This window comes from Rana temporaria, chromosome 8, assembly GCF_905171775.1.
Source record: "Rana temporaria chromosome 8, aRanTem1.1, whole genome shotgun sequence".
NCBI classification, from domain to species: Eukaryota; Metazoa; Chordata; class Amphibia; order Anura; family Ranidae; genus Rana; species Rana temporaria.
In genome coordinates this window covers 48,108,853-48,126,659 of record NC_053496.1, presented here as the reverse complement: position 1 = coordinate 48,126,659, position 17,807 = coordinate 48,108,853, and the positions used below count along the sequence as shown (strand labels likewise).

The 17,807-nt window shown below is 41.4% G+C and overlaps 2 protein-coding genes across 2 annotated transcripts; both read left to right on the top strand.

Moving 5' to 3' along the window:
• Positions 1-399: 399 nt before the first annotated feature.
• Positions 400-1,320, top strand: LOC120910392 (olfactory receptor 1020-like). Its single transcript, XM_040322149.1, has one exon. The coding sequence runs from the start codon at positions 403-405 to the stop codon at positions 1,318-1,320; it is 918 nt and encodes a 305-aa protein (XP_040178083.1). The 5' UTR covers positions 400-402.
• Positions 1,321-1,849: 529 nt separating this feature from the next.
• Positions 1,850-17,501, top strand: LOC120910391 (olfactory receptor 1020-like). The gene is made up of 2 exons (XM_040322148.1): positions 1,850-1,904; positions 16,558-17,501. Exons 1-2 carry the CDS (start codon positions 1,850-1,852, stop codon positions 17,499-17,501), a joined length of 999 nt encoding a protein of 332 aa, XP_040178082.1.
• Positions 17,502-17,807: the final 306 nt, after the last annotated feature.

Sequence of the window (17,807 nt, the reverse complement as noted above, 5' to 3'; positions counted from 1 at the left end):
GCATTATAACTAGTTTGATACCTGTTGAAATCGAGCTGTTTTATTCGCCTCCATGCCTGTGAGGGATAAGAGAGCATCTTCACGCAGGGCTGTAGTCATAGGGAGGGGGTGAGCACATTCTGCTTTCCACCATGCAATACGGCTCAGATGCTGGTGGAAAGCAAGAAGAGGAGAGACAGGAAATGGCATTTTCAAACCTGGATTTCTGTATTTTGAAGGTCAAAAGGAAAAACGAGGCAAGTGATATTTAAATGCTCTAGCTTACAGCAATCAATTTATCTAATAAAAAACAAACCTTTAGTGTTCCTTTAAACATCTTTTACCAGAATATGCCTATCGTCAAGTATTTACAACATTTATCTTGCTTATTAAACAGATAGAGAACATCTTGATTTATTGGAAATGAATAAGACTTCTGTGACAGAATTTATACTCACGGGGCTCTCTGACAACACCGAACTGAAAATTCCATTGTTCGTCATATTTCTGCACGTTTACATCACAACCGTGGTTGGAAATGTTGGCTTTATGTCCCTAAACATAGCAGAAAAACGTCTTCACAAGCCAATGTACTTGTTTTTGAGCAATCTTTCTTTTGTGGACTTTACATGTTCCTCAGTGGTCTTGCCTAAAGCGTTGAGAGACCTTCTAAGTGAAACCAAAGCCATCTCTTTTGCTGGCTGTGCCATGCAGCTTTTCTTCTTTGGGTCCTTTGCAGGCACTGAAAGTCTCCTTTTAGGAGTCATGGCATACGATCGATATGTAGCCATTTGTAGCCCATTGCTATACCAGGTCCACATGAGCAGTGTCTTGTGTCTCCAAATGCTAATTGCTGCCTATTTTGGAGGTTTTGTCAATTCCCTTGTGCACACAGTGGCCGCATTCCATCTGAATTTTTGCAGATCCAATATTATTGATCATTTCTTCTGTGACCTTCCACCAATCTACAAGCTGTCCTGTTCTGATACATCCATGAACTTTGTTTCTTTGATTATTTTAGGTAGTTTGGTCAGCATAAGCAGTATCATCCTCATTTGTGTGTCATACACCAATATTGTCCGGGCCGTTCTGAAGATACAATCAGCCCAGGGTAGATACAAGGCTTTTAACACATGTTCTTCTCATATCACTGCTGTCAGTGTCTTCTATGTAACCGTCTTCTTCATGTATTTTCGTCCATCCTCCAGCATTTTAGATCAGGACTGGGTGGCTTCTGTCTTCTACAGTATTGGTATACCAATGTTAAATCCTCTGATATATAGCTTTAGGAATGCTGAGGTCATAAAAGCTTTAAAGAGTTCTTGGAAATGTTTTAAATAATATTTATTTTTTCAGGACACAGGAACTATTACCACAAGCTCTTGCTTGCTACTGCTTAAAAGAAGGTCCTAAATATCTAAGAATAGTTTAGAGTTGACCAGCTAAAAACTCAGAGGTGCATGTCAGACCAATTTGACCATGGGAAAATAAAGAGCAATGCTATGTCTCCTCAGTTATCCAGATATGTGTTTGGTAGAAACTGGCTAGTGTCAAAATAGTAGACAAGCACTTGAATAGGCAGCAAATAGAAAGGATAAACAAACAGAAGGCGCTTCTAAGTGTAGTAAAACACACAACTTTATTGCCCAAAAAGATTAAAAACATACTTACTAGAGATTAAAAGTAAACAGGTTCTTCATAACACATATTTTGTCCAGCGATTGAATTTTCCAAGGATATCACAGATTGTAGATGTTTCCCAGCTGACCGGCATTGGGGAGAAACCAGGAAGGACAGCTGCGCTGCCGGGACCAGCGTGGAACGCAGGTACCCTGATGTGACGTTATAGGAGGTGGGTGTGTTTCGGAGCATGCATATTGGCATTACCCTGAGCTCTTGCTTTCTACTGCTTAACCTCCCTGGCGGTATGATTCTGTCTGGAATTACGTACCAAAAGCAGTACAATTATTTTGCAAGGAAATTTGGCGTTTTATACTGTAGGCCTGCAATTCTTAGGAATAACTCATTCAAATCTGACCAAACAAGAGTCTAGTAGGCATCCCGGGTATGAATTTTTAAAATAAACAAAATTATAAATTATAATATAATAATTAATTATAAATAATTATAACAAATAATAATATAATTATAATAAAAATTATTCAATAATGTAATCAACTCAAAATCACTGAAATTTGCTCAGTTGCAGAATTGTCGCTGTCATTACTTTTATTTTTTTATGACGAATTTCCCCACAAATCGCTATCGCACATTTCTGCAAGTGATTATAATTTATTATCGCTGTTTTCTAGCTGCTCTAAAACCATTTTTTACATAAAAGGACACTTTTGGTTGCTATGGACAATCTACAGTTTGCAGGCAGAAAGAACAGTTTTTATTATATAAAAGTACATGTAGGACACTGGGCAGACCACTAGGGACAAGGGGGGGGGGTGTATTTTTTACATACAGTACTGTAATCTATAAGATTACAGTATACTGTATGTAATGTGTTTGTTTACTTTTTTGAATTTGGCGCCGTTCTCCGCCCCCGTGCGTCGTAACGTCGCAGGGAACAGAGATCGCGGCACACGGAGACACTGTGAATCGAGCGAGCACCCGCTCACACAGCGGGGATGCATTGCAGGATCCAGGGACAAGGTAAGTAATTCCCTGTCTGTGGATGCTGCGAAAGGTAAGCCAAGCCGCTGCACGCTCTGCACATCTACCCCGAGCGTGACTCGGGGATACCGATTCTAACATGGAAAAACCACCCCGAGTCACGCTCGGGGATACCGCTAAGGGGGTTAAAAGAAGGTCCTAAATATTTAAGAATAGTTTAGAGTTGCCCAGTGTCTTAAACCCTCAGGCCTCGTACACACGGCCGAGGAACTCGACGTGCCAAACACATCGAGTTCCTCGGCCAGTTCAGCCCTGAAGCCGCCGAGGAGCTCGGCGGGACGAGAGCTCCCATAGAACAACGAGGAAATAGAGAACATGTTCTCTATTTCCTCGCCGAGCTCCTCGTCGGCTTCCTCGGCCGAAAGTGTACACACGGCCGGGTTTCTCGGCAGAATTCAGCCAGAAACTCGGTCGGAAGCTGAATTCTGCTGAGGAAACTGGTCGTGTGTACGGGGCCTCACAGCATACAGCTGGAAAAAAAAAAGACTAATTGGAACATGGGAAAATAGAGAGCAATGCTATAGAGTTGATTTACTAAAGGCAAATAGACTGTGCACTTCATAAAGTGCAGTTGCAATCTGTAAGTGCAGTTGCTCCAGATCTTAGTAAATGAGGTAAAGCTTTACTTTGCAAATACTAGCCAATCACTTGCAAGGAAGATACAAAAAAAAACAGCATTTTTGCTTGCACATGATTGGATGATGGAAGTCAGCAGAGCTCTTTCTCATTTACTAAGCCCTGGAGCAATTGCATTTGCAAAGTGCACTGTCTATTTGCTTGCTTTTGATAAATCAACCCCTATGTTTCCTCAGTTATCCAGATATGTGTTTGGTAGAACTTGGCTAGTGTCAAAATAACACACAAGAAATTGAATAGGCAGCACATAGAAAGAACCAGGCAGGTTTTTATTTTGTAATGAAAATTAGACTGTATTGTCTAAGAGACAATAGCCACAAAAACTTTCAGTGGTTGGACAGTTTGTAAGCAGCTTGGTTAGGCAGCAATAAAGAGGGGGAGACAAGACAGGATTTATCTTCAAATAGAAATTAGAGTGTATTATTTGAGAGACAATAGCCTCAAATATTGTACAGTGGCTGGATAGTGCAGCTCCAGGTGGAAGTTGGCATAAGGAAAGCTACACAATAGGGTGGGTTTACTAAAGGCAAATAGACTGTGCACTTTGAATGTGCAGTTGCTCCAGAGCTTAGTAAATGAGACAAAGATTCACTTTTCAAAAAAATACTCAATCACACACAATGAAAATGGAAAAAAATAGCATTACTGCTTGCACATGTACAGTGCTTACCCCAGAGTAGCTACTTGGTATGATCCCGTCTAATCAGCATCTTGATATGCCACACCTGTGATGTGGATGGATTATCTTGGCAAAGGAGAAGTGCTCACTAACACAGATTTAGACAGATCTGTAAACGATATTTGAGAGAAATAGGCCTTTTGTGTACATAGAAAAAGTCGTAGATCTATATATCTCCCCCTATGTATAGTATGGTTATACATATTCATATAACCATACTATACTATACTACCAGATCTGGCAGTCTGAGCGCCAGCTACTTGTACTGCATCCCCTCCCATACAATCTTCTGTCCTAGGCTGACCCAGTGTGGAATATTCCCAGCCCTAATTTCTTTTTATTGTTCACTTAAAATATGTTTTTTTTTGCATGTGTATTTGTATTTTTTTTATTTACATTTTTTTCTGTCTATCTTACGATTGATGTGTGGGTTGATCTGTACACAGCAGAGGTCCAGGACATCTGCAATTCCTCTGCTTTGCCTGTGGGTGAGGCTTAGGCACCCTAATGGGGACAAGTAGAATTGCACTCACTCACTAATGTCTGAACTCCAGGCTGGGTGCTGCATTCAGGTATGCAGCATTTTGAGGCCGGCACTGCTGAGCCTGTACTGAGCTCCATCAATCCAGCAGTTCATGTTACCTTTCACTCAGTGACATATGCCATGGTTGCTATGGGATACTCTCTCCCCAACCTCTGCATTTCTCCTCTTCACGGGTCCCTAGGTACTCTGTGCAGCGGGTCCTGTCCCAATAAGTGGGAAACCGGCCGCTAGTGTAGGTGTCAAACACTTAACCCCCTCCACTACCAGATGAACTGTTACCCCCACCAGTCACCTGTCTCCTGGCTGATTGGCTGCATTACTAGCAACAAAAACTGTCTGCCATATTTTGTCCTTATATTTAGCTCTGGACACTTGGGGCTAGATTAAGGTAGCCCTGCGTAATATTGTGCGGGCGTAACGTATCTCTGATACGTTACGCCACCGTAAATTAGGGTGCAAGTTCCGTATTCAGAAAGAACTTGCGCCCTAAGTTACGGCGGCGTAACGTATGTTCTCCGGCGTAAGCCCGCCTAATTCAAATTTAGATGATGTGGGCATGTTTTATTTAAATTTAGTGTGACCCCAGGTATTAGACTTTTTTTACAAACGGTGCATGCGCCGTTCGTAAAAGAATCCCAGTGCGCATGCTCGAAATTCCGCCGCAAATCGTCAATGCTTTAGACGCGAACGTAACTTACGTACAGCCCTATTCGCGAACGACTTACGCAAACGACGTAAAAATTTCGAAATACGACGCGGGAACGACGTCCATACTTAACATTGCGTACGCCTCATAAGAGCACGAGCAACCTTACGCCGAAAAAGCCTAACGTAAACCACGTAACTAAATAGCGCCGGGCGTACGTACGTTTGTGAATCGGCGTATCTACCTAATTAGCATATTCCTTGCGTAAATCGACGGAAGCACCACCTAGCGGCCAGCGTAAATATGCAGCCTAAGATACGACGGTGTAAGACACTTACGCCAGTCGGATCTTAGGGAAATCTATGCGTAACTGCTATGAATCAGGCGCATAGATACGACGCCGCAACTAAGAGATACGCCGTCGTATCTCCTACCTGAATCCGGCCCACGGTGGTTTATCTCTTTCTACTGGTACACTCATTTTTCTGTGGACTAAACTTCGAGACCTGGGTGCATTTCCCTTCGCTATACCACCAGGTGCAGCTCTCTTCATGTTTCAAAGGCTCACTATATGTTTGCCATTCACTGTTAAATTGCAGCCAGCATTGCACATCATTATTTTTGTTGCTTATTATCCGTTTAATTATTCATTATCACTACAATGCATATTCAACTTATTTTTATAGCAACTACTTTGGGTGCCATCATGGAGTGCCCACCCATGTTTAATCTACTTCCTGTTTGTCCTCTTGGATTCTCGCCAAGTCATACTTCCACAGCTCTTGTGTGGAACTCCCCTGGCAGTCACAATTTGGAAATATTGTCACTCAGGTGTTTTTTTGAGGTTGAAATTATTCTATGTAATTAGGATACCATTAGGTATGTTACATGCCTGATGTTCTATCTTACAGATACTATACATGCATCTGCTCCTGAAGAATGAACAAAGAGTCACGAAACGTGTCGAGTTTAAGGTTGCAGGACTTGAGGCTGTAATTGGAGCCAAAGGTGCTTCAACAATGTATTAAGCAAAGGCTGTGAATACTTATGTACATAGGATTTTTGTTTCATTGTTTATTTTTAATAAATTTGCAAAGATTTCAAAGAAAACTTCTTTTAATCCATTTTGGAATAAGGCTGTAACATAACAAACTATGGAAAAAGTGAAGAGCTGTAAATACTTTCCGGATGCACTGTATTTAATTATGTATGAAATGCAACAATATGAATTCAATGTATGAAATGTAATAATATGGATTCACTACAGATCAGCTTATTATCATTTTATCTTGTTTTGTATGCAATATGTATTCATTTATTAAACAAATAAACAACAATGGAGGAAACTAGTTATTCATTGGTCATATGTGCTGTGCCCCATTTAAAGCCCCAGGACAAATAAATTGGTTGTATAGATATATGAAGGGATGGAGGCACATCACTGGGTGCACTAGGCCACATTCTATTTTGTAATAAGTGGAGAACTGGACACTAGTGTAGGTGCTTAACTCCCTCCACTACCAGAGGAAGTTACCCCTGCCAGTCACCTGTCTCCTGGCAGATTGGCTGCTTTGCTAGTGACAAAATGACTCTACAGGGTGGGCCATTTATATGGATACACCAAAAATAAAAGTTGGATTCAAAATGGCCGACTTCAAAATGGCGGCCATGGTCACCACCCATCTTGAAAAGTTTCCCCCCTTACATATACTAATGTGCCACAAACAGAAAGTTAATATCACCAACCATTCTCATTTTATTAAGGTGTATCCATATAAATGGCCCACCCGGGTGGATCCATATAAATGGCCCACCCTGTATATAGTATTTAGCAACAACATTTTAAAGGGGAGTTCCAGCCTTTTTTATGTTTATTAAAGGTCAGCAGCTACAAAAAGTGTAGCTGCTGGCCTTTAATAAACAGACACTTACCTGTTCCACTGTCCAGCGTGGCGGCCGCCCGGAGCGTCGCTCCTGTCCCCCCCTCTCCGCCGGCGCCTCCATTCTAACTGTGGGCACCCGGCCCTGACAGCATTCGGCTTCACAGTCAGGCACTCACTGCGCATGGGCGAGTGGCTCTGCACTCCCTGAGTGGACAGGCGATTGCCTGTGACATGTCACGTATCCCAGGCGATCGCCTACAAGGAGGGGCCGCCAAAAGGCGATATGACGAGTCTCCTAAGCGGTCCCCGGGCGAAAGGAGGAAGTGGGACAGGAAGTCCCACTCCTACTCAAGCCCCCACTCCCCCCCCCCCCCAAAAAAATACATGCCAAATGTGGCATGTAAGGGGGCGAGGAGTGGTTTAAGCGGAAGTTCCACTTTTGGGTGGAATTCCGCTTTAACTTCCTCTGGACAGTACTCTGTGTTAGACTCAGGTGTTGTATCTTCTTTTAGCTCAGTCCCTTGTTGCATTGCAAGCCCCGTTCTTTAGATACGCTGTTCTTGCACCCCTTTGAGAGACTTCAGACAGTTCTCAAAAAGTAGTTTTAACACAATTCCTATACAGAGCTCTTCTAACAATCCATAGAGTGTGCATGTCTTATTCAGAAGGCAAGTCCAGAAAGCAAACTTTTTTAAGACAAGAGTCCATTAAGGCAATAATCCACAGGAGGCACTACAAGTCCCTTAGAACCCACGAGTCCATAATTAACAGTTACAAGTCCATAAGGTCCCCAGGCTGGACATCCTCTCCAGGACCCCCCGAAAATGCTCCTATCACCCCCCCCCCCCCCCACACACACACACATACACACACAAAGGGGGTGATCTTTCCAGCAGAGTATCACAATACATATTTTTTTTTGTATTTACCTATGCAGAACTCTAGGGGCTTGGAGGCCATCCCTATTATGTTGGGTGACCTGTGGGGGGCAGTAAACTGTCTGAAAATGGCAGGATAAATGTTAAACCTTACAGCCCCCCTCCCCCGCATTTGGCACCTGGCTGGCTCAGCTAACATGAGGAAATGCTCACAGCCAGGGGAGACAAGTGCTTACACGGGTAGATTTATAGGCACCTGCCTATAAATATTTAATAATGACATTTGATGGAAAGAATTATACATTAAAGGGGTTGTAAAGGTTTGTTTTTTATTTTCTAAATAGGTTCCTTTAAGTTAGTGCATTGTTTCTGTTCACTTACCTTTTCCTTCCATTTTCTTTCTAAATGTTTTTTTTCTTTGTCTGAATTTCTCACTTCCTGTTTCTCCTCAGTAAGCTTGCCCCCATCAGCCCTGGGGGTTAGTCAGCCAGAACAGCTTACTGAAGAGGAACAGGAAGTGAGAAATTCAGACAAAGAAAACAAAGAAAAAAAAACATGGGAAGGGAGATCAAAGGAAAAGGTCAGTGAACCAACAATGCACTAACTTAACCGTTTGCCGACCGCTCCACAACTATTTACGTTGACACAATGGCACGGGCAGGCAGATTGGGTACAGGTACATCCCTTTAAATCTGCCGCCCAGCGGGTGCCTCACGAGTTGGTCCCGGGAACGTCGAGTCCCGCGATTGCAGTCAGCAAGGGCAGAACAGGGGAATGCCTTTGTAAACAAGGCATTCCTCTATTCTGCCTAGTGACACTGTCACTGATGACCATTCCCCGTGATCGGGAACAGTCATCAATGACGTGTTGAATCACTTCCTAGGGAACACTTAACCCCTGCAGCGCCACCTAGTGGTTAACCCCTTCACTGCCAGTGTAATTTTACAGTAAGCAGTGCATTTTTATAGCACTGATCGTTGTAAAAATTAGAATGGTCCCAAAATGGTGTCAAAAGTGTCCGATGTGTCCGGCATAATGTCGCATTTCCGATAAAAATCGCTGATCGCTGCCATAACTAGTAAAAAAAAAATATTAATAAAAATGTCATAAAACAGTCCCCTATGTTTTAGACGCTATAACTTTTGCGCAAACCAATCAATAAACACCTATTGCATTTTTTTTTACCAAAAATATGTAGAAGAATACGCATCAGCCTAAACTGTGGAAAAAAAAAAATTGTATATATTTTTTGGGGATATTTATTATAGCAAAGATTCTAAAATATTGCATATATATATATTTTTGTTTATAGCGCAAAAAAGAGAAATTTTTCAGGGCCTGGTGCTTTTTTTGTAGGGAAGGATGTTGTAAGTTCATCTAAGGTTCTGGGGAATTTTAGGAATTTGTTATGTTCTGGTAAGAGGGAAGGAAAGGAAATCTAAATATTACCTTTAATGAATACCCGTGTATTTTGCTATATACTATAAATATAATTATATATATATATATATGTGTATATATATATATATATATATATATATATATATATATATATACATTTAGAGTGACAGAGACAGAGATATTGTATATTTTTTTCATAGATTCTTCAATTAATACTGCTGTACTTATCAATCATTTAATGAATGTTTGTTAAATCTAATTAAAATCTAATCTAATTAAATTAAAAATAAAACGACATTAAATGTGTAAAATCACAAGGGCTAAGTCCCAAGAGGTAAATAAACATATAAACATGATCCTCTACCTGCACACACGGCTTTCAGACAAGAATTCCTGACACATTATTTGAGAGTGTTATTCTTATCAATTGTATCACTGTAGCTGGGGGATATAGTGCAGTATTAGAGGAGAATACTACACTATTCTTTATTGTTTTCAAATAATGAAATGACAAATCTACACCTTGTAGGTTGCATTTGCACTTGAGCGCTTTTGAGCCTTTTTTTTTTAGCATTTGTACAGGCGTTTTTCATTGTTTTTGAAGCCATTTTTGCTTGAGCATTTTTTTTTTGCCAATATAAAGCTAGTTATTAGGGGAAAAATATTTAATACACTTATTTTTTGCAATTTTTTTTCCTGGGTGTTCTCATTGATCTCTACTGAGGCCAAAAAAGCTTCAAACTTTTAGCTCAAAATAAGCTTATTTACTTGAGCTACAAGCTTCAAGCAACGCTATGTTCAGGTATGAATAGGTACAATTGTAAACCATGGGATTTTGGATGTTGAAGGGTCTGGAGCTTTGCTGAGCTTCAGGCCGGGTTCGAACTTGTCCGACGAACGCTCTGACATTGGGAGCTCATGTCGCATGACATGTGAAAATCAATGTTTCCCTATGAGAGCCGGCTTAACTGGTCCGACACAAGTCGGTCCAACTTTGAAAATGCTCCCTGTACTACTTCTTTGGTCCGACATTGATCCTACCTCAGCCCATTGAATATCATTGAAGTCGGACTAAAGTAGTATCCTGTTCATGAAAGTCGGATGGATGTAGGACCAATGTAGGACGGATGCCGCAGAGTAAAGTAGGATGAAAGTGTACTCCTGTCGTGTAGTATAGTGTGAACCCAGCCTCAAGCTACACAATGCTCAGGTGTGTATAGGCCCTTATTTAATTGCATTAAAATCAAGACTGCTGCAAATTAAAGGACAAAATACAAACTAGAAATTACTTACTGCCAATTGATTGAGTAAAGCCTCACAAGGTAAGAGCCCAATACAGCAAAAGGAAATATCTAACATATCAAAGAGTGTCCAACCTGCAGCCCACAGACCACATGCGGCCCAAGACGGCTATGAATGCAGCCCAAAACAAAGTCATAAGCTTATTTAAAAATGTTGATTAAAAAAAAAAAAAAATTTGACTGTCTCTTTACTGGAATTGTATGTGTTTTTATCTTCCCAAAGAAAAATCTCCCACTCTTCACAATCATGCGTTATTCATATCATCAGTTTTCTGCAGCACCTATATTTGTGAGTGACTATTTTCAAGGATGAAACACACAAAGGGCAAAATTAGAACCAAAATATCTAATGGGCACCTTGAGAATTCATTGAAAATTGCTACTACATCCATCCAACCAGATATTGATGCGTAGGGCCTCGTACACACGAAAGGTTAAACAGAGGACACCGGTCTGATGGACCGTTTTCATCTGTCAAAACCGATCGTGTGTGGGCCCCATAGGTTATTTAACCATCAGTTAAAAAAAGCCAACTTGCTTTAAATTTAACGATGGATTCCTAACCGATGGGAAAAAAACGATCGTTAATAGGCATAACCATCGGTTAAAAATCCGTGCATGCTCAGAATCAAGTCGACGCATGCTTGGAAGCATTGAACTTATTTTTTTTCAGCACGTCGTTGTGTTTTACGTCACTGTGTTCTGAGACAATCGTTTTTTTAACCGATGGTGTGTAGGCGCGACGGACCATCAGTCAGCTTCATCGGTCAACCTATGACAACGGTCCATCGGTCCGTTCTCATCGGATGGACTGATCATGTGTACGCGGCTTTAGTTGATCAAAAACCCTGTCAAATATCACTCTAGTTTTATGTTGTACTCTTTTACTTTTATATTAAAAATGATTTAAAGAAATTAAGTTTTATTACTCAGATAGGTACATTATCTGTATCAGTGATCAATAACTTGAGAACCTTCACTTTTTCTGCTTATCAGCTCTCTTTATTTAGTGTAATTTATGTGCGGCCGAAGACACTTCCTCTTCTTCCAATTTTGTTGGGGAAGGTCAAAAGTTTAGACACCCCTAGTCTAACAGGTTTCAGTTTTCTGATTTGCAATTCTTATAACTTTATTTCTGAATCTACTGAAACCGTTAATGACGATGGAGGATTTGCTTGTATAAACCTTCAGATATAGAAACCAAACACACAGATTATCAAAATGCTTATTTGGGAAGGACTATTGCTTTGATTAATAACATTTTGTTTATTTTAGTGCTGCACTATCAGAATAAAAAATAATAAATTCCACTGCGCTACTGTGAGTAAACAGAGTAATGAAAAAGTGATGTGTAAATAATACCTGAGGCAGCTATATCTAAAAGGTGTTCACATAACACAATAAGAGAAAACAAACTGAATAAATGGTGATAAGCGCTCCAGGTATGTGATGGAACACAATACAGTATATGAGCAAATGAATAAAACACAATCAAATAAAAAGGGGGTGAGTGACCAAACTCAAAAATGTGCTGTGCGTGTCAAAGTGAACACTGAAATTAACTGAAAAGCAGTAGTGTAAGGACACCGTGAAACACTATGGGGGTGTCGCGTCCCCTGTGTATCAAGAGTCACTACAAAGTGCACATGTGCATATAAATAATGTAAAAAGATAAATGGTGATAATAGGTAATCCCTAGATAGATCTAAAATAGGCAGCAATATTGATGGTGATATGACAGTCTATTGGTGAGGATGGTGGAATGTTCACATATGACAATTCCTGTATGCAAGGCAGTGATATGGGGATCCTTATTGGTATTGTAGTTCCCTTACCATGAAGGTGCTATATGTACGCATATAGGGATATCCCTCAGGGTTTCCAAACGCCTATTCCCTTGGGTCACTCAATGCAGGTATTTTCAGCAGGTGTATGCCTTGAAGATGTTGATAGTATTGGTCCTCCGGGTCTCCAATTACTCGGTTGGCTGCAGCTGCTGCATCGCTCCAAAAGGGGTCCAAATGGTGGTATTCCAATGGGTAAAGCAATGGGATAAGGAGAAAAAATTGCCTCCGATTGTGTAGTGGGTTTAGGGATCCAAAAATTATTTATTTAAGAACATATAAAAAGCAGGTGATACAGAGGATAGCTCAGACGGCGGTTAGATATTTCCAAACAGCGCTGGTGGATACAGTGCAGACGTGGCATTTGAAATTACCGCCTACGTCCCCTGATTACCGCCTACTATCCCCTGATGAAGTCACGAGGTGCGTGACGTAACGCCGTAGGGAGTCGCAAGCCGAGACCGAGGAAATCACTCACACAAGCCGGAGGCCACAGGACGTAGGCGGTAATTTCAAATGCCACGTCTGCACTGTATCCACCAGCGCTGTTTGGAAATATCTAACCGCCGTCTGAGCTATCCTCTGTATCACCTGCTTTTTATATGTTCTTAAATAAATAATTTTTGGATCCCTAAACCCACTACACAATCGGAGGCAATTTTTTCTCCTTATCCCATTGCTTTACCCATTGGAATACCACCATTTGGACCCCTTTTGGAGCGATGCAGCAGCTGCAGCCAACCGAGTAATTGGAGACCCGGAGGACCAATACTATCAACATCTTCAAGGCATACACCTGCTGAAAATACCTGCATTGAGTGACCCAAGGGAATAGGCGTTTGGAAACCCTGAGGGATATCCCTATATGCGTACATATAGCACCTTCATGGTAAGGGAACTACAATACCAATAAGGATCCCCATATCACTGCCTTGCATACAGGAATTGTCATATGTGAACATTCCACCATCCTCACCAATAGACTGTCATATCACCATCAATATTGCTGCCTATTTTAGATCTATCTAGGGATTACCTATTATCACCATTTATCTTTTTACATTATTTATATGCACATGTGCACTTTGTAGTGACTCTTGATACACAGGGGACGCGACACCCCCATAGTGTTTCACGGTGTCCTTACACTACTGCTTTTCAGTTAATTTCAGTGTTCACTTTGACACGCACAGCACATTTTTGAGTTTGGTCACTCACCCCCTTTTTATTTGATTGTGTTTTATTCATTTGCTCATATACTGTATTGTGTTCCATCACATACCTGGAGCGCTTATCACCTTCTATCAGAATAAAGACTGAATAAATCTTGATGTTCTTGAGCTGCCTACGGAAGAAGAACACAAACAGTGCATTAGGGCTTGGTCAAAGTGAGCCAAAAAATATAAAAGAGAGGTTTATGTAGAATATCTGCAACACTGCTAACAACTAGCCACGCTTTCCTCTAAGGACACTTTTACAGTGGGGCAGGGGGGTAGCTAGCGTTAAAGCAACGCTAATATTAAGCATGCCATACACGGTCGAATTTCGAACAAATTTTCTTTTTTTTTGTGATCCGATGATGCCACCATTGATTTTCGAAATTCGGCCGACCAAGCCTTCATGTTGCTACAGAAAATCATTTTCGTGGCCGGGAATATTCTTTTCTCTCTGGGAATTTTCTTTTCTTGCACATGCGCATTTTTTTCTATTACATTTCTCGCATGATTCTCCCATCATTGATTAGAAAATCGTTTGTTTTTCCAAAAATTTCCAACATATCCGATTCCTCAAATTTGATTGCCGCACCAAATTGCTGCAGCCAACTAACGGTGCAAAATTCGTACGGAAATTCTTTCATATGATTTTTGAAAAGAAAATTATTTCGAAATTCGAACCGTGTATGGCCGGCTTTAGTGATGCCTACTGCTCTAATAGCTCTTTTTGACCGCAAGCAGGGCGCTTTTAACCCCTGCTAGAGGCCAAAGGGTTAAAAGTGCCCACAAGGCTCCGCTGCCAAATCGCTTTGCTGGTGCTTTGGCAGCTCTGCCCCTTGATGAAAAATGCTGATTGCAGGGCTTTTTCTAACATCCTGCAAGCGCACTGCCCCAGGATGAAAGCACTCAGGCTTCCACATTGGGGCTGCAGGGGAGGCGTTTTTAAGGCACTCTACAGGTGCTAATTTAAGCCCCAAAGTGCCTGAAAAAGGTCCCAGTGTGAAAGGGGTCTAACAAATAACACAATAGAAACAAATGCATCTCTTTATTGTTTTTAGTATGGGATAGAGTAATGTGTCTTCAAGTAAAAAACAAATTGACAAAAAAGAAACCCATTTCAGACTCAGCCCTATTCATACTTATACAGTCTACACAATATGCAGAAGGGGGCCCATATAATACATCAAGGAAAGTTTACAATGCAAAAGCATGTATAAGGTAATGAGGTTGTAGTGAGGTTATGGGTAGAGTTCAAGCAATGTCAGAACAAGCAGGATCAGCAACAAGGTCACTTAAAGAACAGTAAAAATCACACTACAAGCTAAGAAAGTTTAAAATGGGCAACAACAGGGTGAAATGCTTTGACCTTAAAGTGATCCTGTCAGTTAATAAGAAAACATTTGTAAATAAGTTGACCAAAAAAAGATGAGGCTAATCAGATTGCACATTGACACATGTGTCTATCTGTTGGCATGTATGAGGTATGGGTGTAAAGGGAACATTAGTGCCTGTGTTTGGTTACTTGAAAGGGATCCCTAGACCATGGAGAGGTGGGCAAAGAGTTGGTAGTATAATCAGCAACAGAAGGTAAAGAGGTCAATGCACCAAAGAAGACTAATCTCCAAGAAACCACTTGATGGTAACTGCACCCCAAACAGCAAAACCTGGTGCTGATGACCACCAACCAATCAAATGGATAAGCTGACAGAATGTTGATGTTTGACAATTGCACTTTGAACTACTCTACCCTCTTTTCACTCTTGTGTAGGTTTCAAGATGCTGGAGATCTCTTATAACATATCTTTTTCCATGTCCATCCTGGATAAGTCCCTGACAGCAACTCAACCATGCTTCCCCCTGCTGTTCTTTTCCCATAGCCGGTCAGTTTTCTTTCTGGAATGATCAACACTCCTGCAGTTCCACCCCTTCCACTGAATTCCAGTAGCACATTTGGCAACTGTAGCTTTTTAAGAGATGTCAGGAGCGTTGCTGGAAAATAAGCCAGGGGGTCATTAACAGCCGAGCAGAGCAGGTCCAGGAATGTGGGGCTGAAGCGGAAATAGGATACAGGCTGGGTTTGGTACACAATCGAGCAGCGAGGTACAGGAGCAGAGTCAAACACAAGCCAAGGTCACAGGTAGGCAGGCGGAAGGAGGGTACAGGGGAAGCCGGGTCAAACACAGTTAACAGGAACAGGTTCAAGCACAGGTTTATCAGGAACAAGCTGAAAGACCACCCAGCAATGTGTATGTGTCATTGCTTGGTTTAAATAGGCAGACTGGCGCCAATGCGTGCACGTGTGCGCACACTCGCGAATGCGCCAATACATGCCTTTCCTTGTGCATACCCTGGTATGCCCGTGCCTGCGCGCCAATGCATGCTTGTCACCCGGGTTTCTCATATATATATATATATATATATATATATATATATATATATATAGAAGACTGGGGTCGGGTCATCATTACACTGTCAGGCCTCGTACACACGACCGAGTTTCCCAGCAAAAACCAGCAAGAAACTTGCTGGGAGATATTTTTTTGCCGAGGAAACCGGTCGTGTGTACATTTTCGTCGAGGAAACTGTCGAGAAATTCGATGAGCCAAAAAGAGAGCATGTTCTCTATTTCCTTGACGGGAATAGAGAAAATTGGCTTGTCGAGTTTCTCGACAGCCTAACAAGGAACTCGACTAGGAAAACGATGTGTTTCGCCCGTCGAGTTTCTCGGTCGTGTGTACAAGGCTTAAGTTCCTAGGGGCCAGGGTTGATATGAATGATAAAAGGCACTGTAAACTTTGAATAACATTAACATCTTTTACCGGACATACTTTTGGTCAGGTATTTAAACATTTATCTTGTGTATTAAACAGATAGAGAACATCTTGATTTATTGGAGATGAATAAGACTTCTGTGACAGAATTTATACTCACGGGGCTCTCTGACAACACCAAACTGAAAATTCCATTGTTCGTCATATTTCTGCATGTTTACATCACAACCGTGGTTGGTAATATTGGTTTTATGTCTCTAAACATAATAGACAAACGTCTTCACAAGCCAATGTACTTGTTTTTGAGCAATCTTTCCTTTGTGGACTTCACATGTTCCTCCACTGTCTTGCCTAAAATGTTAAAGGACCTTCTAAGTGAAACCAAAGCCATCTCTTTTGCTGGCTGTGCCATGCAGTTTTTCTTCTTTGGGTCATTCGGAAGCACTGAAAGTCTTCTTTTAGGAGTCATGGCATACGATCGATATGTAGCCATTTGTAGCCCATTGCTATACCAGGTCCACATGAGCAGTGTCTTGTGTCTCCAGATGCTAATTGCTGCATATTTTGGAGGTTTTGTCAATTCTCTTGTGCACACAGTGGCCGCATTCCATCTGAATTTTTGCAGATCCAATATTATTGATCATTTCTTCTGTGACCTTCCACCACTCTACAAGCTGTCCTGTTCTGATACATCCATGAACTTTGTTGCTTTGATTATTTTAGGTAGTTTGGTCAGCGTAAGCAGTATCATCCTCATTTGTGTGTCATACACCAATATTGTCCGGGCCGTTCTGAAGATACAATCAGCCCAGGGTAGATACAAGGCTTTTAACACATGTTCTTCTCATATCACTGCTGTCAGTGTCTTCTATGTAACCGTGTTCTTCATGTATTTTCGTCCATCCTCCAGCATTTTAGATCAGGACTGGGTGGCTTCTGTCTTCTACAGTATTGGTATACCAATGTTAAATCCTCTGATATATAGCTTTAGGAATGCTGAGGTCATAGAAGTTTTAAAGAGTTCTTGGAAATGTTTTAAATAATATGCATTGTTTCAGGACACAGGAACTGTGAATCCCGAGCTCTTGCTTGCTACTGCTTAAAGGAGTTGTAAAGGAAAAATGTTTTTTGCTCAAATGACTGTTTACAGGGTATAGAGACATAGGGCTAGATTCAGAGAGAAATGCCATTCTGAATCTGGCCCTATGGGGACATTAGCATACAACACGCCCCCTACCAGCCTATTTTGAATTAGGCTGGCTTACGCCGGCCCATATACGCTGCGCCGCCGTAACTTCGGGCGCAAATTCTTTCTGAATACGGGACTTGCCTGTCAAAGTTACGGCGGC

Bases quoted from the DNA above. Each gene is read 5' to 3' on its own strand.
- LOC120910392 (XM_040322149.1), top strand. From the start codon at position 403: ATGAATAAGACTTCTGTGACAGAATTTATACTCACGGGGCTCTCTGAC.
- LOC120910391 (XM_040322148.1), top strand. From the start codon at position 1,850: ATGCATATTGGCATTACCCTGAGCTCTTGCTTTCTACTGCTTAACCTC. The intron at 1,905-16,557 runs GTATGATTCTGT...TGTATTAAACAG, and splicing joins ACTGCTTAACCTCCCTGGCG to ATAGAGAACATCTTGATTTA.